Raw genomic sequence first — 20,594 nt, 5'->3', positions numbered from 1 at the left:
CAGTAAGAATGAAAATCCTTATGAGGTATTTGCTTCCAACAATAAATATAATTATTAACTTTTTCTGACATCAGTCTGGAGCAAGAAAAAAGTTTCCCCAACGGGGTACTTAGCTTTAATGAAGACTTCGGATCTGAAATTCGAATTTGAAAATCTCAGGAGTCGGCCGACCGGCATTTGCGAACTGCTTTTGCTTCGGGCACCGAGCAGCAAGAAAGTCTGGAGAAAATGGCGTTGGCTGCGTCTTTTATACCCCTGGCGCACTGACGTCAGGGAGGAGTAGTCAGCAACTGACGCCGGACCTAGACTTTGGAACTCAGGCTGACTGCGGGTAGCCTGCCAGCAGGATAACCCAATTGTAATGACTGCAACAGTGAAACACGATGAACATCTGGTAAAGGGGGTATTGATGGAAGAGCAGACCTCCTGACCCAATGGGGTAGAGCTGGAGAACCACCCATCAGACTCTGCACCAAGAGAATCCTTCTCACAACTCTTTCCACATCATCTTCTGTTAAACTCCTGGAAAAGTGAGAGGAAATTACAGAGGGGGACCTGGATCTCTCCAAAAAAAAAGGAAGAGGGAAACCTGGAGGGAACTGGGTCCACGGAAGGAGAGTATCTGGTTCTTATCTGGTTCTTGGCAGGCAAGTTGGATTGGTTGTTTTTTTCAAAGAATCAGAAGTTGTCTGATTCAACAATTCTTCTTATGCTTCAGATCCGATGTTGTGATCGGATCAGATAAATCTCTTTGTCTCTGTTTCAGATCCGAAGTGGAAGTCTGATCTGATAACTTATACTTTTTTATTTTTGGGATCCAACGGGCAGTTTGGATCAGATTGAGGTCTGTTTCTCGACTGCTCCAATGTCTTTGAGGAAGAGGTAGAAGGACTCAGAGGGATATTTAAACTGACTTTTTGCCAACATAGCTCCAGATAAAGCCTCTCCAAAAGAGGAAGGAAGCAACCGGTTTAAAATCAGTTTATTTTTTCTTTCAACCTGGGGTCATGGGTTAAACCAATGAAAATAACGCAGTCCTCTTCTAAATGAAGAGGTCCAAGCCAGTACACACACACACACAAAGTGTGGACGTTGGATAAAGGGATTTTGTGCCCACACATGTGGCACTGTTTAAACCCTGGTGGGCCTCTTTCTTTCTCTGCCACAGTCGTAAAACAAAACAGCAAGTTAACAAATGTGTGTACATATGTACGTGTGTGTGTATGATATTCTTACATGTGTGTATATATCTTACAGTGGATATAAAAAGTGTACACAACCCTGTTAAAATGCCAGGCCTTTGTGAGATAAAAAAAATGAGACTACAACAAATTATTTCAAAACTTTTCCTACCTTTAATGTGACCTACAACCTGTACAATTCAATCGAAAAACAAACAAATCTGTTAGGGGAAAAAATATAAAAAAAATAAAAAATGTACAATAAACTGGTTGCACAAGTGTGCACACCATTAAACTAATACTTGGTTGAAGCACCTTTTTATTTAATTACAGCATTCAGTCTTCTTGGGTCCACACTTGTCATCAATTAAAGAGACTAACTCCAAATAAAGTTCAGCTGTCCTAGTAGGATTTCCCTGACATTTACTCAGTTGCCAGCTACAGCAAAAGCCATGGTTCGCAGAGAGCTTACAAAGCATCAAAGGGATCTCATTGTTTAAAGGTATCAGGAGAAGGGAACAAAAAAATTTCCACAGCATTGAATATACCATGGAACACAGTGAAGACAGTCATCAAAAAGTGGAGAAAATATGGGTCAACAGTGATGTTGAAAAGAACTAGACGTCCTTCTAAAATTGATGAAAAGATTAGATGAAAACTGGTCAGGGGGGCTGCCAAGAGACCTACAGCAACACTGACGGAGCTACAGGAATTTCTGGCAAGTACTGGTTGTGTACTACATGTGACAACAATCTCCAGTAGTCTCCATATGTCTGGACTACGGGGTAGGATTGCAAGACAGAAGCCTTTTCTTTCACAGAAGAACATCCAGGCCCGGCTAAAAATTGCAAAACAATACATCAAGCCTCCCAAAAGCATGTGGGAAAGTGTGTTATGGTTTGATGAGACCAAGGCTGAATTTTTTGGCCAAAATTCCAAAAGGTATGTGTGGCGCAAAAATAACACTTCACATCACCAAAAGAACACTATCCCCACGGTGAAGCACGATGGTGGCAGTATCGTGCTTTGGGGTTGCTTTTCTTCAGCTGGAACTGGGGCTTTAGTCAAGGTGGAGGGAATTATCAACATTTCCAAATACTGGTCACTTTTTTGCCAAAACCTTCAGCTGTCTGCTAGAAAGGTCAAGATGAAGAGAAAATTCACCTTTCAAGATGACAAAGACCTCAAGCATACATCCAAATCAACTAAAGAATGGCTTCCACAAAAACAGTCACCAGCCCACACAGGTTCCGAGTTCTGAATAAATCCACAGTCAAGTAATGATGAAAAACACAGAACAACTCCGGTACGACCAATGATTCCAGTTTCAATTAAAGTTTTAATGTTAAAACAAGAAGTGCTTTCGCAGGAAAATCTGCATCATTAGACGGACATAAATACAACTGAAATGTGCTTCTTTTTATACAACCTCTAGCAAGCACTAGTAGCCACATGATACAAATTAGCTAAAAAACAATCATAGGGTGTAAGCTTACTACCCTACTGAATGAAAGAAATGTATGCAGACATGCACTGCTATCCACAGAAGACACACTGTGTTTATATATATGAGAATGTGATTTTTTTTTTTTTTTTTTTTAACACATTCTTTAAAAGTGTCTTCTATGGATAGCAGTGCATGCCTGCATGCATTTTGTTCATACAGTAGGGTAGTAAGCTCAGGTTACACCCTACGACATTGTTTTTTTAGCTAATCTGTATCATGTGACTACTAGTTCTTGCTAGAGTTTGTATAAAAAGAAGCGCATTTGAGTTGCATTTATTAGCATCGGATGAAGCAGATGTTCCCGTTTTAACATTCAAACTTCAATTGAAACTGGAAACCTTGGCCGTACCAGAGTTCTTCTGTGTTTTTAATCAAGAGAATGGCTTCACCAGAAGAAAAAGTTTTGGAATGACCCAGCCAAAGCCCAGACGTAAATTCAATAGAAAATCTGTGGAGTGACCTAAATAGGGCTGTGCACAAGAGATGCCCTCGCAAGCTGACAGATTTGGAGCACTTTTCTAAGGAAGAGTGGGAAAATATTGCCAAATCAAGATGTGCCATGCTGATAGACTCCTACCCATGAAGACTGAATGCTGTAATTAAATCAAATGGCGCTTCAACAAAGTATTAGTTTAAGGGTGTGTACAGTTATGCATCTAGCTTATTGTATGCTTTTTATTTTTTATATTTTTCCCCCAACAGATTTGTTTGTTTTTCAACTGAATTGTACAGGTCACAGGTCACATTAACAGTGGGAAAAGTTTTGAAATGATTTACTGTGATCTCAATTTTTTTATATCACAAAAACTGCAACTTTAACTGTGTGTGTGTGTGTGTGTGTGTGTGTGTGTGTGTGTGTGTGTGTGTGTGTATTTATACATATATATATATATATATATATATATATACATACATACATACACACACACACAGTATATTTTAAATATATATATATATATATATATATATATATATATATATATATAAAATCTGCGGTGGTGGTGCTGCGGTAGCCTTGTCGCCTCACAGTAAGACGTTGTCCTGTTCAATTCTCAGCCAGAGCGTCTTGTGTGGAGACATGCGTGAATGGGCGTACCTTCGTTGAAGGTTGTGCGTCAGGGCTGTCAAGTCGGCACGTAAAAATCTACCACCAATCAGTAGCGGACTGGAGTTCCGCTGTGGCGACCCCTAACCACACAGTTTTTTTTTTTTTTTTTTTTTTACTCACCATAATGTTCCATATGTGCTGTCTATTTTCTTTCAAAATTACGGATTCGGATCCAATCCCTCTGATCTGACTCGGTTGTTGCAAAAAACTCTCAAGCTACTCCCTTATCCACAATGCACCAACCCCCAAGTACATCAGATCTTGTTTGTTAATATCAGCAGACAGAAGTATTGCAATTACAGAGAAAGGAGACTATATCTGGAGCTATGCACCAAGGAAGTGGCATAATTAAAAACACTTGCTCTTCCAGGAAATTTCTTGGCAGGGGGGTTGGTGGGAGAGAAGGTGAGGAAGAATGAAAATGGACAACACAGATGAAACATTATGGTGAGTACATAACTTCTTTATCTGAAGTTATCAATTTTTATTCTGTCCCCAGCTACCTAAATCCCTGGGTGGACTCAAGGATATTTCTGAGCACCACTGAACCAAATGATAGTCTACCCCTGGAAACCATATCCACTTTGTAATGAGTAACAAATGTGTGGGGAGCAGACCATGCTGCTGCTGCACAAATGTCGTCCATGGAAGCTCTAGCCTGGAAGACTGATGAAGTAGCCATGGCACTAGTGGAATGAGCACATAATGGTTTAGATAAAGTAATGCCCAATTTGTTGTACATCTAAGAAATGCAATCTGTAAGCCATCTGGCTAGAGTAATTTTGGTAACAGGTCGTCCTAGTTTCATGTCAGAAAAAAAAAAAAAAAAAAAAAAAAAAAAGAGACAAATAACTGGTCAGTCTACCTGATATTTTCTGTTCTGTGCAGGTAAAAACTTAATTGCCTGTGGGCACCCAATAAATATAACATGTACTCACCTTTGTTAAAGAATCTGGGGAAGAATACAAGAAATAGACTGATTAGCATTAGCCTCTGAAACCACTTTAGGGAGATGGGAACTGTTGGTTCTTAAAATGACCCTGTCTGTGAAGGATGAAGTAAGGGGGGGGGGGTTCGAAGACAAGGCCTCAATCTCTGAAATTTTTCTGGCAGAAGTAAAGTCTACCAGAAAAATGGTTTTGCAAAAGAGATAACTGAGGTCACATTTAGCTGCAGGTTCAAAGGCGGGTTGAGTAAGTAGCTGCAGTACCAGATTAAGGCTGTATGGGGAAGCAGGGTCCCTAAAAAGGAGGGCACAGAAGAATACCACCTCACAAAAAGTTTTTGCATAGTCTATGGGAGGCATCAGAAGCACCTTCAAATCCTGTGTGAAAATTTGAGATCACTGCTAGCTGGACATTCAAAATTCAAGGATACTATGCAAAGGAGACGAAAAGGGATCACTGTTATTTTGGTGGGCAAGTAAACAAATCTTCTCCATTTACTGCAGCAGAGTTTAAGTGTAGATAAAAAGTATCGGATGGAATGGAGAGGACAGCATAGGTTGTCTGGCTATCAATGGAATTGGAGAAGCCAGGCAGTCAGCCTGAAGTTCGGTATGTCTGGATGGATCATGCCTGTCAGATGACACAGGAGGCCTCCAGTCCAATTCAGAATCCACGGTTGGTGGAGTAAGTGAGGCCAAAGAAGTGGAAGCAAATCTGTCGAGGCCAAAAAGGTGCAATGAGGATAACTGCTCTTCAACATGGCAGCTTTCTGCAGAAACTTGGAAATTAAAGTAATTGGTGGGTAGGCATAAAGAAAGCCGGGAGGGGGGGGGGGGCAACTATCGTGAAGTAGAGCATTCCTTGGTGACTGCCCCTGTGGGGGAATCAGGGAAACGTAGCTGCTGCACTTGTTTAGGGGAGAAGTGAAAATATTGCAGCAAGGCTGGCGCCACTGAAGAAAAATCGTATCCGCCACATTCTTGTTGAGAGACCATTAGTGAGGTAGAAGAATGCATCTGCTCAGCTTGTCTGCTAATACACTGGACTTTGCCTGATTGTGTGTTGCGATGAGAAGGCGGTTGGATGAGCTTGCCCAGTGCCACACCGAGTGCTTCTCGACAAAAGGGAAAAGATTTAGTCCCTCCTTGGTTGTTGATGTACCAATCTACTGATATGTTGCCCATTTGAACTGCAATCGCCCCCGAGGGGATTCTTGAAAGGCCTGCAATGGTAAAAGCACTATTCATCTCTAGGACACTGAAATGCAAACTGGCCTCTTCGGGGGACCAAGTGCCTTGGTCCATTTTCCCACGATAATGCCACCCCCCCCCCGACCTAACTGAGAAGCGCCTGTGGTCACTATGGCCTTGGGCTGATGGGAAATGAATGGATGGCATTGTAGAACCTGTTCGGATTGAATCCACTACCGGAGATCTCTCTTGCAAATCTGAATACATATCAGGTTTGACATAGTTTGATAAAGTATTGACCATTGCATGGCTAACATCCATTGTACAATCCTCATGTAAAACTTGGCTAATGGGTTACTGCACTGCCATTGATACTAGGGCCTGAAGAACCAAGCAGGCAGAAACTTTGGTGCTGTAGACTATTTTCCTGACCTGTGTTCTAAGGTCTGAACTCTTACATGAAGCACTGAAGTTATCACTGACTTTGTGTTGAACAATGCTCCTATAAACTCCAACTTTTGAGGCAAATTTCAAATGAGATTTTCGTAGTTTATGGTTATCCCCTAATAAGAGTACGTCTGATTTCTTGCCTCTATTAATTGATGCCTGGTTGGGACAGTAAAGAGCCAGTCATCTAAATATTAAAACATCTAGAATCCTTGGAGTCTCAAGTGAGTTGCTACTAATGCCATACATTTAGTGAACACCCTGGGGGCTGTGGTGAGACCAAAGGGCAAAACTCTGAAATGGTAATGACCGACTCCCAGCTAAAAGCGCACATACCTTCTGGACCACCTGTTCATTTTTATGCGATAGTATGCATCCTGAAGATCTAACAAGCACATCCAATCATCCTTTCCTAGAAATGGGAGAATGGACTGAACTGTAAACATCCGAAACTTGGTGAGTCACACTAATTTGGTCAAGCTGCCAAGATCCAAGATTGGTCTCCAATCCCATTTTCTTTGGCACTAAAAAGAATATTCAGTAAGTTCCAGATTCCATCTGATCTGGCAGGACCTCTTGGAGGACTCTTTCTAGCAGCTTTTGTATTTGATGTGCTGCTTGTTCCCTCTGACTGGGTGAAACATCAGGGATCTTTCCTGAGACTGGAAATAAAAGAAAAAAAGGGTATTACATAACCTCTGGAAATTATCCTCTGCACCCATGTATCTGTTATCTCTAGCCAGGCTCTCTGGTGCAGAGATAAAGTACCCCCGATTGCCTCCAGAAGGGGACAATTGGGCCTCCCATTCAGCAGTGCAGGAAGGGTCTTTGGAAAAAGAATCTCTGGACCCTTGGTTTAGAGGTCCACCTCTGCCATGAGGGTGGCATCTACCATACTCCCTCTACCCTTGGGGAACTTTCTCCATGTGTGTCCTGGAAAGAACCCTGGGACTTTTTGAACCACGTTTTCCCAGTACCTCATTGATTCCTGGAGAAGGATCTTTGGGGCATGGAAAAACATACACTCACAGCAGACAGGGTCTTTCCAGCTTTTTCACACCTGGATAAAGTGCACTTAACTCTAGGGTCAAAAGCATTCCTTCAAAGGGAACACTGATGAACTAAGGCCAGAACCCACTGCCATTGATGCTCCCTCGACTGCATGCAAAATTAACCTTATAGAAAATTGGGAAATTGATTTCAGGGTAGCCAACTGAGAAGTGACAGATGCCTGTACCTCATCAGAAACGGACCCTGAAAGGGTATCAGAGAGTTCCTTAATTAGGTCTCTCTCTAACCTGGTGAAATGTGCCAAATAGTTCACAGACCTTAAGGAGAAGGTCAGTGAAGCACACACACTCTTCCCATACCTGTTCATCGCCCAAGACTCTTTGTTTGGTGGATGGACAGTGGAACTTGCCTTGGACAGTTTGTTTTTAGTGGCGGCTGCCATAACCACGACATTAACAGGTACCCCTTTTGTCCAAAATGGTCTATCTTCTGGTGCGGTTAAAATTGTGTCCAGTCTCCATGAGACTGGCTCAATGGTATCCTGAGTCCTCCATGCCTGCCAAGAGATCAAATCTAGTAGGTCATCAGTGGGCAGAGTCATCCAAGAGGTAGACTGGTCGGTACCGAATGCCTCCAGGAATACAGAATCCTCAGATGAAGGGTTGCTGGACTTTCAGCAACATCTACTTCAGGATTTCAAGGATATGTCACATATTCAATAACTGACCATGGGGACGCTTCACCTTCATCAAAGTCTACATCTTCTGTGACTGAATCCTCAGGAGAGTCCAAGTGCTTCCTCTTGCATGTTCTCTTCTTAGAGACCTCTTCAGTAGGATGCTTTGGTGAAGTATCAGAAGAGGGAACATCCTGCTTGAAAGCCTGGGGTTTCGGTACAGGCGGTCCCAGTGGAGAGGACAGATAAGACTCCAAGTGGAGAGATGGCAAGCCTGTAGACTGAGGATCCAAGGGGAAAGGAACAGTCTTTGTTGTGGATGCAGACAAGGCTCTCTCCAGGACCTCAAACACCCCCACCCCCAAGAGGAACAGGACCCCAGGTCAACAAGGGCAAGCCTCTGGACCGAAGTCCCTCCCTACTCCAAGGAGAGCTCCCCCAAGACTCAAATCGGAGCCAAACTAATCTGTGTCAAAGCCCAGAGGTGCAGAGACAGCTCCAAAAACTTTGGGGTCGACTGTGACACCCCAGACCCGAGAGGACAGCTCCAGCTCAGAGAGCTCTCCAGATCTGATGTAACAGAAGAGCTCAGAGCAAGCTTTGGATCAGGGGATAAAGAAATTCTCAGATACGATGTAGATGGACACAGATGACTCGGATCCAGTAACTCCAAGACCAGAGTATTAAGTAGGAGAAGGAACTTGCAAAGAGGGTGTAGTGGAAGGTTGTTCTCCGGACCCAAAGAGGGAGGAGCAGACAGGACGCTTGACATGCTCTGCAGGAGAGAATCTTCTCGCTAACCTCTCCACATCTCCTTCCGTAGGGGTCCTGGAACACAATGGAAGGAGACCTAGGTCTCTCCAAAAAAGAAGGAACCCTGGATAAAACAGGGTCCACTGAGGGGCAGTATCTGGTCTGAGGTACTTGGGGTGGGGGCACTGTGGGTAAGGGAGTATCTCAAGAGTTTTCTGGTTGCCACGAGCTTTTGCAATGGCAGAGTCAGATCCAATGGATCAATATCTGAACCCATAAGTTGAGGACAGAATGAAAAATTGACATCAGATCATGAATTACCAACAATGGTAAAAAAGAACCTACAATAAGTAAAGAAAAGGGAAAGAATGCTAACAGTATTCAGAAGTACAGAACTGTATGGAAGGAAGAAAAAGAACAGAAAGATATATTTACCAGTAAAAATGGTAAACTAAAGCAAAACAGTAAGGGAATAAGCCTAAAAATGCAGACGATTGGCGAAGAAAAAGATATAGATTCACAAACTCAAAACCCTTATCTGTTTGAGAATAAAGGTCACCACGTCTTTTGCGTAAAGCGGCTAACGAGATCTGAAGTACTGGGGGATGGTGCACTGCGATTAAGGGAGAAGCTTGAAAGTTTTGTTTGCCATGAGCTATAGCAATGGTGAGAGATCGGATCCAAACCCATCAGCTGAGTCAGAGTAACTGTTAACAAGGACATTTTTTTTGTTTGTTTTTTACATCTGTTAATATTGCACTGATAAGAACAGAGTGGTAGGAGTAGGCAGCCAAAATGTTACAGATGAGGGTACAGGGAAGAGAGCTACAAAGTCTACAACCTTGGGCTGTAGTGGTTATGAAACTGTCCACTTTTCTAAAGCATTTCTGCTAATAACTCCCTTAAAGAGAGACTCAGGATTGCAAACAGCTGCTGAAGAATCTGATGTCAGTATGGAGTGGAAGACAACAACAATTAATACAACTTCCATTGTCACAGCAATGCATGCAATGACATTTTTCATATCCATATTAATATTTTGCTGACAGGCAACAAATTATGCATGTACCAGACACCACGTTCTAGATGAAGGTGAATCAAAGAACGCTGCAAAGGATATGTGACATTGGGCCTCATGGAAATAAAGATATTTGCATTTGTCTTTATATATTTTAAAATGTTTGGGTTTCCCCTCCCATGACCAACTGGTCTATTTGTTACTTTTGTTGGACAAGAGATGACCACAAGAGGCCATCATCCAGGCAGCCATCAAGGATTTTTGCTGTACTCAAATTCCCTGATTCTTACAGTGACCATCTGGGTTTGGCACACACTGCTAACTCCCATACGTGTGCATTGATGCACATGTCCAGTTTCAGCTACAGAAATGCTGTTTGATAATAAAATGTTTATTAGCAGTTTATTGCACAGGACTAATAATCCCAGGAAATAAGCAAGAAACACAGCAAACGTGAGAAACAAAGTACACCAGGCTGCAGTATTTTATATGACCACAACTTCAGACATAAATTACTGTATTCATAAATTATAAAATGTGTCATTACATATTACTATGAATACTGAAAACCTTGTACTATCTAGACCCCACTGTAATGCATCAGTGGACTATGACACTGATATATGACCTCTACCTAGTACAGTTACAAGTATCGAACTATTGTTTATACATCAGATTATAAGAAATTAATTTTTCATATTTCAGACACCACAACAATAAGCTAGCACGCCCAAACACTGGGTGATCTCTCACTTTGAAGCTGACATTTAGACAGATTAATCCGCTGCAGTTTAAGTGTCCACATGGTACAGTTAATATACTATCAGTCATCTGCAAAAATACTTAAAAACCTACACAAATTCAGTGACTACTGACAGCTATAAAAATCAAAATCAAGAACGAGAGTGTCAGCATTATAACTATGAAGATCCGTATGTTCAACAATGTTCGTCCTTATAATTTTTGCCTGGCTTTTACAGTTCAGTGGTCACACACATTTATTTCAAAGGGTAACCATTTGAAATGTTGGGACCAGTTGCTAGCCCCAAAACACAGAGAATGAATGGACAAAAAGCAGACAGATATACAAAGTTAGAGATGGCCATTTCTCTGAATATTCCCTTTCCTCCGAAGGAGGAATCTTGGAGATGGTACATAATCAGTTCGGTGGAAGGGCTTGTCCCCCTGCAAAAAAGTTTAAAGGAGAAGAGGGATGGAGATTCGCTCTCTTCCTGTGTTTTCACCCTTTTTTCCCAGCTTGTTGGCACTTGGCATTTTGATTTTTGAAAAGGCTTCCTACTGAAATGTCAGCAGTGTTATATTTCCACTGTTTCTATGCAGGAAGTTTTAACAGCTAGAATTCCTGCTCTCCTGTGCAGTGAAGGAGTTAAAATTCAATCAAACCTGTACTGAAAGCTAAACATAAAACATACTATAGTAATAACTGCACATTAAATATTTCCAAATAGACTGGCAATAACAGCGAATATCTTTCTGACAAAATTAAATGAACTGATAAAAACAATACATACCACAGCATCAACTGAAGATGAACTGTCTCCGACTACTAGTAGTGCAGGGCATCTAGCAATAAAGCATGAGAGTCAAATTCTGGGTTACCAAGCTTCTCTTCAATATGTTTAATTTTCATATTTTTAAAGAACATTTAAGAAAACACTGTTATGGAACGACATGCTTATACTGCTCATAGCAATGAAACATAACTATGCAACTTTTGAAACTGAGAAGTGCAATAAATATCAAGACAAGAAATCTGTCATTACAAAATTGCTCCTTAGCTGGTGTTAAATGTTTTTTCCAGCTTTTCAGAGAGACAGAGAGAGAGAAAACAAATAGGACACTGACAGTACCTGCACACCCTTTTTCCCCAAAGGGACTTGGGAAAGAAGTTATGTACCTACCATAACATTCCATCTGTGTGGACCAGTAAAAATGGTAATAAACTAAAGCAAAACAGTAAGGGAATAAACCCAAAAATGCAGAAGACTGGCGAAGAAAAAGATATAGATTCACAAACTCAAAACGCTTATCTGCTTGAGAATAAAGGTCACCACGTCTTTTGTGTAAAGCCTTGATGTATGGGTTTGGAACAGACTCAGCTGTTACTACAGCTCGCACTGACAAAAAACTCTAGAGCTTCACCTCTACCCATAACCCCTCTCCCAAATACCTCAGAGCGAGTCTGCACATTAGAAATAGAGTGATAGATAAAGAAGCCTCATCGGAAGCAGTATCTGCTATGCCTTAAAGATTAAGACCCAAGTATATTATCCGTTCCACCAAAAAATGTTCCAAGGCCGGGGGTTGGAGGGAGGGGAGTAGAGGAAAAATGAAAATAGATAACCAGAAGGAACATTATCTTAAGTACATACATTTTCACTGCATCACTTGACATATGGGACAGATTCCCCAGCTACCTTAGACCTTGGGAGGACTGCAGAAGGATATTCCTGAGCACCACTGAACCAAAGGATGCTCTTTCCCTAGAGACCAAAACAAATTTGTAATAAGTAATAAAGGTATTGGGAGAAGCCCAAGCAGCTGCTTTACATACATCATCCACTGAAGCTCTAGATTGAAAAACTGCTGAAGTAGCAACTCATCTTGTAAAATGTGATTTAAAAGGCCTAAGTAAGGTAATATTCCTTCTGTCATAGACAAAGGAAATATAATCCTTGAGTCATCTGGCTAAAGTCACCTTTACCAAAACTAGCACTTGAAAATGAGACAAAACGGAATGGTCTGGGAACACCTAGCAAATGCAGACAGTACTCTCTTCTATTTGAAAAATATGGAAAGACTATCGGCAAATTAACCGTCTGACTGACATTAGACTCTAATACCATGTTCGGCAGGAAGGTGGGATTTGTTTGCATGAAAGACCAAGTAAGGTGGTTTACATGATAACGCCTGAATTTCATATATTCTTCTAGGAGAGGTTTACTGCTACCAAAAACAATGTTTTCCATGACAAATATTTCAGATCACAGACTTCAGACAGATCGGAGGGAGAATGTACAATAGTTTGTAATACCAGATATAGGTCCCAGGGTGGAGAAGGATCTTTGAAAGGAGGTTTCAATAAAAATGTCCTTTTTAGAAATGACTTACAACAGAGTTTGAGAAACCAATGAATGTTCTTAACCACTGTGGAAATTTGAAATTGCTGCTAGCTGTATTCTAATGGTAGATGGAGAAGCTCCTGCATTACAAAGAGAGGTTAAGAATTCTAAAATATTATCAATAAGCAGAAAAGAGACCAATATCCCTTTCATGAGCCCAAATAGTAAATCTTTTTCATTTACTATTGTATAATTTCCATGTGGAAGGATTAGGAGAAGTTGGGAGAATTTGGCGTACTGGGGATGAAATATTGCAACTCCTGGCCACTACTGGAAGTGAAGGAACCATGCTGTCAGCCTGAGGTTCAGAATGTTCAGGTGAACTAGCCCATCTGGATGGGACAGAAGTTCTGGAGCTGGGTCCAGAGTCCATGGTCATTGAATTAGATAAGGACAAAGAAAGGGGAACCATATCTGTTAAGGCCAAAATGCAGCAATGAGGATTACTTTGCTCTTCAACCCGAGTGCTTTCTGTAAGAATTTTGGGATTAGAGGTATTGGGGGAAAGGCATACAGTAGACCAGAGGACCAAGTGTGGAGAACAGTGTCTCTTCTCTTGTTGACTTCCCTGGAGTGGGAATCGGAGCAAAGTAGTTGCTGCACTTGCTTGCCTCTCTCCTAAATAAGTCGCAGCAAGGCTGGCCCCACTGACTGAATATCTTTTGTCACTTCTGGATTGAGAAACCACTCATGATACTGAAGAATACATCTGCTCAGTTTGTCTGCTATCACAGTGGCACTTCCCGGAATGTACACTGCTATCAGAAAGCAGTTGGAAGAGATCTCCCACTGCCACACACCGAGTGCTTCTCAACAAAGGGGATAAGACTTGTTTCCTCCTGTTTGCTGATGTGCAAAACCTCTGACATGTCTGTCTGAACTACAATTGTTCCCACAGGAAGGGCAGACTGAAAGGCTTGAAATGCTAAGAGCACTGTTCTTCATTCCAGAACACTGACATGCAAGTTGGCCTCTGTAGGGGACCAACTGCCTTGGACAGTCTTGCCCAGAAAATGCCTCCCCATCCTATCTGGAAGGTGTCCGTAGTCACTATGGCCTTGGGCTCTGGAAGGATGAAGGTGACCCAGGGAATTTCCTTTGAGAGGATCCACCAAGCTAGATCCTTTCTGCAATGATTGGTGACCAGAATCTAATGTGACAAGGGATGGCAGAAAGCAGTAGCCATTGTAGAATTCTAATGTGATATCTGGCTAGGGGAACTAAACTAATTGTCATTGCCATAGAATCTAGGACTTGCAAAACTAGGTGAAAGGGAACTTGCTTCCTGTGTATTATTTTTTTAATTTGGGCTACGATTTTCTGAAATCTCACTGCGGGGAGGGACGCTATAGTTTTAGTCATATTCAGTACTGCCCCTATAACGTCCAAGATCTGAGTTGGAAACAGCTGTGATATTTCTTGATTGATAGTTACCCCTAAGTAAACACACCGAGGTCCAAAACTTGTCTCCAGCCCGCCATCTTTTTTGGCACTAAAGAATCCGGAGTAAACTCGGGATCCTCTCTGGTCTGGCGGGACTTCTTAGATAACTCTTGTCTAGCAGTTTTTGAATTTCTAGAAAGTACAGTTGTGTGCACTTACCATAAATGTAGATGTTAGTGTATTCATTGTTGCAGTCATTACATTTGGGTTATCTGCTTGCAGTAGCCCTCATTTCGGCCTGATTAACAAAGTCTTGGGTCCTGCGTCGGTTGCTGTCCCTTCTTCCATGATGTCAGGTTGTCAGGGGTATAAAACATGCAGCTGACACCATTACATCAGTTTTTCTTGCCCCAGATGTCAGGTGCCCCCCTAATGGGAAGCAATTAAATCTATAAATACAAGGATATACCTCCAACAAAAAAGCAAATAAACCAAAAAGCTTTTTGAGCATAGTAAGTGAGAGTAGAGGTATAGCCAAAAGAAGAAAGGGGGCTGGAGGGAGGGTAACCAGGACTGCAACAGTGAATACACTCTAACATCTACATTTATGGTAAGTGTACACAAAGTACAGTTGTGTACCTACCATAAATGTAGATGTTCGAGTGTATTCACTGTTGCAGTCAGTACACTTGGGTTATCCTGCTGGCAGGCTACCCGCAGTCGGCCTGAATTCCAAAGTCTTGGTCCAGCATCGGTTGCTGTCACCTCTTCCCTGACGTCAGTGCACCAGGGGTATGAAAGATGCAGCCGACGTAATTTTCTTCAGTTTTTCTTGCCCCAGATGTCAGGTGCCTCCAAAAGGGTAGGCTAAAAATTATGCCAATAAAAAAGCATGCACTAAAATAAAACATTACCTTCATCTACAAGCAAATACACCACATAGGTTGTAAAGAACAGAGAAGTACAGATAAGTCCCAGCAAAGAAAGGGGGATGGTGGGTGGGTAACCTGGACTGCAACAGTGAATACACTCTAACAGCTACATTTATGGTAGGTACACAACTGTACTATGTTCATCGTGTTTCACTGTTGCAGTCATTACTCTTGGGCTGAATCCCAAAACTGAGGTTGGGTGGCTGGGTCTAAATAGAATTAGGAGTGGCTATGAGGCCATGCAGAACTGCAGTGGCAAAGCCTGCTCTGGATTTAGAGTAGAGAGGTAAGTGGTAGTGCTTTGTAAAAGTGTGCACTGAAATCCAAGTTGCAGCCTCTAAAATGTCTTCAGTTGGTACTCCTCTGAGGAAGGCTGCTGAAGTGGCTGCTGCTCTGGTTGAATGTGGCCTAATGCCCTTAGGCACTGATTTGCCATGTTGTGAATAACAGAAACGAATGCAGTGGCCAATCCATTTTGAAATAGTCTGCTTTGAGATAGCCTTCCCTTGTGATCCTGCAACATATACCTCTAAGAGTTGCTCAGTCTTTCTGAAAGCTTTAGTTCTGTCCAAGTAGAAGCGTAGCTGTCTCTGTATGTCCAAAGAATGCAGAAGTCTCTCCCCCTTATTCTGTGGATTTGGATAAAAGGTAGGCAAATGAATGGTTTGGTTAAGGGCCACACTGGACACTACCTTAGGCATAAATGTTGGGTTTGTCCTCAGAGAAACCCTGTCTGGATGGAAAATTATGAAAGGTTCCACAGCAATTAGTGCCTGTAACTCTGAGACTCTTCTTGCCGAGGTTATTGCTAGGAGCAGAGCTGTTTTCCATAATAAGAATTTTATCTCAGCTGTATTGGCTGGCTCAAAAGGAGGCAGTGTGAGTTTTTCCAAGACATAATTGAGGTCCCATGCAGGTATTGGCGCTCTCCTTGGAGGTCTTATGTTTTTGGCCCCTCTGAGGTACTGCCTTAGCAGTGGATGTAAAAAAATAGGTGGGTCCGTATTGTAATGAGCTGAAACGGCAGAGGCATGGATCTTAATTGATCCAAAGGATAGGCCTTTGTCCAGCATCTCAGTCAAGTATTGTAAAATCTGAGGGAAATTTGGTACAAGTGTATCAATTCCTTGTGCCTGCTTCCAAGCACAGAATCTCTTCCATTTTTCTGCATAAGATCTTCTGGTGCTGGGTCTCCTGGCCTCCAAAATAACATCCATAACTGCTTTAGAGAGAGGTGTGTTCTGAATGGTTACACCATCCGCCATGCTGTCAGATTTAGGGTTCTGAGCTGGCTGTGCAGGATCCGATTGTTTTGTTGGGTCAGTAAGTGAGGAATTTGACGTAATGTCCAGGCTGGGCCTTGAGACACGCTCTTTAGGATTGGGTACCAGTGCTGGCGGGGCCAGTCTAGGGCAATCAGTATCATTTTTGGCTTCTCTTGTTTGACCTTTAGGAGTACCTTGGGGAGGAGAGGCAGAGGAGGAAAGGCATATACTGTATGGGTTTTCCAGCTGAATGATAGAGCATTCACTTTCCATGCTTGCTTGTGATAAGTCCTTGTGCAGAATCTCTGTAGTTGGCAGTTGTGAGGGGAGGCAAATAGATCTATGTCTGGGCATCCCCATTTCCTTGTTATCATGCTGAAGATTTCTGGATCCAGTTTCCAGTCGTGAGGATCCATGAGGTTCCTGCTAAATTCATCTGCCAGAGTATTTGTCTTTCCTGGCAGGAATTGTGCTTGCAGGTGTACTTGATAAGTCAATGCTGTGTTCCACAAAGTCATGGCTTGTCTGCAGAGGGGGTAGGAATGTGTGCCTCCCTGCTTGTTTATGTACCACATGACTGTAGTACTGTCCGTCTTAATCAGCAGTTGTCCTGGATGAAGTAGATCCTTGAAGGCTGTCAGGGCATTCTGAACAGCTAGCATCTCTTTTTGATTGATATGAGGATGCATTTGGCTTGTGGGCCATGTGCCCTGAATACATTTCCCTGCCATGTGGGCCCCTAAGGCATAATCTGATGCATCTGTTAGTGTCTGCCTGGCTGTGGGTAAAGTGAATGGCTGTCCCTTGTTGTGGTGACAGGCCTATGTCCACCATCAAAACTCCTGTTGCAGGCAGGGAATGAGGGTAATTAATGTTTCCAGGCTGTGGCAATGTTGAGTCCAAACACTTTTTAGATACCATTGCAGTTTCCTCATATGCAGTCTTGCGTATGGAATTAGTAGAATGCAGGATGCAATGAAGCCCAAAGCCTGCAGAATTTTTCTTGCAGATAACTGGGTCTTTGTTGCCAACATTTTGAAGTAAGAAGTCAGTTGTCTTTGTTTGTCTGGTGTGAGATAAGCCATCTGGGAAGTTGTATTTAAGCTTGCACCCAGAAATATTATCTCTTGAGAGGGTACTAGTTTTGATTTATTTTCGTTTACTGTGTACCCTAGGCAAATTAGTAATCTTTTTACAAACGCCAATTAATTTAGTAGAATGTCCTGGTTCTCTGCTTGAATAAGGCAGTCGTCCAAGTAAGGATATATTTGAATTCCTCTTTGTCAGCAAAAAGCAATTACTGGTGCCAGGCATTTTGTGAAGACCCTGGGCGCAGTAGATAAGCCAAAGGGCAGTGCATTGCACCATCTATGAATCTGAGGTATCTTCTGCAAGATTGTCTGACTGGGACATGATGGTATGCCTTTTTTAGGTCCAAAGTTACAAGCCAAGCCTTCTTGCCCAGCATGGGCAGAAACTGCTGCAGAGTCAACATTTTGAATTTTGGAATGTCCACAAATGTGTTTAGAATAGACAGGTCCAGTATCGGTCTCCAGGCTTTGTCCTTTCTGGGTACAAAGAAAAGTCTTGAGTAAAATCCTTGTCCCTGCTCTTGCTGTGGTACTCGCTGAATGGCCCTCATGTCCATGAGGGATGAAACTTGTTTTTGTGCCGCTGCCCATTGATTGTGTGGCAGGTCTGGCATGCCTTTTGCCCTTGGCAGGGTGTGAAAGTGGAACCTGTAGCCCTGAGACACTATATTCAAGATCCATTTATCCTGGGAGATCGTGCCAATTTTGTGAAAAAAGTACTAGTTTTCCCCCTAAAGGGGCTGCCAAAAGGTAAGTGCTTGGTGCTGGCAGAGGAAAGTCATTGGGACTATTTCCTGTATGGCAGTGATTTGTTTTCTCCGCTTTTGGAGGTAGAAGCGCCCCATTGTTTAGGCCTGTATGAGCCTTTGGGCTGGGATCTGCCTCTGGGGCGTCTGTATCTACCTCTTTGTCGCCTGTCTGACACTGGAAAGGGCCAATTCTTTGTAGGCTAGTTCCTGCTAAATCTGGGTGGCTGTAGCTGTAAGAAATCCTTAACTGTCTGCATAGATTTCGCTTTGTCCTCCATTTTCTTCAACACCTCTTCTGCTTTAACACTAAAGTATCATGCTGTAATGGAGCATCCAATAATTTTGCTTTAACATGATCAGGCAGATTCTGTTCTTTTAACCAAGCATGCCACCTAATGACAGAACATATAACAGCAGCCCTGCAAGAGGCCTCCAGAGAATGAAAACCACATTGCAAAGTATGCTTTCCCACTTGTTCAGCTGCATGCAATAAATCCTGCATTTCCTTGTTTTCTGCACATTCAGAATTTGTCAACATTTTCTGTTTTAGCAGTGACAGTAAGTATTGCTGATACTTAAGCATATGAAACTGACCATTTAAAGCCCTTACAGCCAAGGTAGCAGTGTAAACCTTTTTCCCCCCATCTGTCCACAGCCCCTGAATCCCTATCAGAGGGGACAGGGTTTTTTGCAGTGGAACCCTTGACCCCTTTGGGACCCTGAGATATAGTTTCTGGGTCAGCAGCAGGGTTTTTATAAAGAAATTTATGTGAATCTGGAACCCTGTAGTATCTGTCTGGCTTAACAGGTGCAGGAGGTAAAGAGTCAGGAGACAGGCAGGACTCTGAAAATACATCTACAATGTCGGCCTGTGCTGAGACAGTAAAAGAAAGTCTCTGAACCTTTTCTCAGATTCTGAGTAATCTTGGCTCTCCCAGTGAAAGTGTTCCCTCATGGTATGCAGAGTTTCCCCAAAAGAATAATCCTCAGGAGGAGAGGCCGAAGGGATAGATTCTTCGGCATCAGAATCCTCATAGGGAGGAAGAGAGAATTCCTGTTCAGAAGAGAGTCAGAGGAAAAGGAAACCTGATCTGAAGATTCATATTCTGTCTCTTGCCTAGGCCTTTTATCTGGAGGTGGATGGGAATCCCTGATCAAAGTAATAAGGTCTTCGGCCATTTTGAGCATCTGTTTTTAAGGTATGGAGGCCTGTCCATGGGATTGCTGCACTTGTTTCTTTTTCTTTAGTGGTGCTTTAGTCTTTGCCTTTGAAGCTGAAGTCGGTTTTACATATAACTGTGTAGGCCTGAAAACACCCTCAGAAGCCGATGCCTGCTCAGCAGCTCTGGACCCATATGAGGTAATATTTTCCGAGTGTCTAATACCGTTTCCTGTGGCCTAGTTGGCTCCACGTGGGAGTCGGAATCGGTCTACGGCTCTGAGGTAGTGGGTGTCAGGGGCTGTGAAAGCACCTCACTGAGAACCGGTGACTGGCTTAGAAGAAGCCTCATCGTCAGTTTTGGACCTCTGATGCCTGTCCTTTTCCTTGCGTTTCTTGTGAATTGCCGTAGTCGGATGGCTATCTGACGACATTGTGTAATTAAATCTACGGCCAAAGTAATAAAAAGCAAAATCCTGCCGACGCTTAATAGTGTGTTGGTTAAATCTAGCACAAAACCTGCAATTAGCGACGTCATGATCAGGGCCTAGGCAAGGAATACAGTAAGAATGGAACTCCTTATGAGGCATTTGCTTCCCACAAGAAATGCAATTATTAACTTTTTCTGACATCGGTCTGGAGCAAGAAAAAAAAGTTTCCCCAACGGGGTACTTAGCTTTAAATGAAGACTTCGGATCTGAAATTCGAACACAAAAATCTCAGGAGTCGGCCGACCGGCACTTGAACTGCTTTTGCATCGGGCACTGCGCGGCATGAAAGACTGAAGAAAATGGCGTCGGCTGCATCTTTTATACCCCCTGGTGCACTGACGTCAGGGAAGAGGCGACAGCAACAGACGCCTGACCAATACTTTGGAATTCAGGCCGACTGCACCAGCAGGATAAACCCAAGTGTAATGACTGCAACAGTGAGACACGATGAACATCTGTACTATATTCTTTGTGTTTCACTGTTGCAGTCATTACATTTGGGTAAATTTCCAAAACCAAGGTTGGGAGGAGGAATTTAAATAG

General features: G+C 42.6%; 1 protein-coding gene across 1 annotated transcript in view; it reads right to left on the bottom strand.

Moving 5' to 3' along the window:
- NDRG1 (N-myc downstream regulated 1) overlaps positions 1-20,594 on the bottom strand; it is an 896,718-nt gene that overhangs the window by 385,059 nt on the left and 491,065 nt on the right. The window contains exon 12 of the mRNA XM_044066941.1: positions 11,371-11,422. Within this exon, the coding sequence (XP_043922876.1) occupies positions 11,371-11,422 (52 nt within the window). The remainder of the gene's footprint in view (positions 1-11,370; positions 11,423-20,594) is intronic.

The sequence above is a fragment of the Protopterus annectens genome, chromosome 3.part1, assembly GCF_019279795.1.
Source record: "Protopterus annectens isolate FY-2018-M chromosome 3.part1, PAN1.0, whole genome shotgun sequence".
NCBI classification, from domain to species: domain Eukaryota; kingdom Metazoa; phylum Chordata; order Ceratodontiformes; family Protopteridae; genus Protopterus; species Protopterus annectens.
This window is presented reverse-complemented; position numbering and strand designations above follow the sequence as displayed.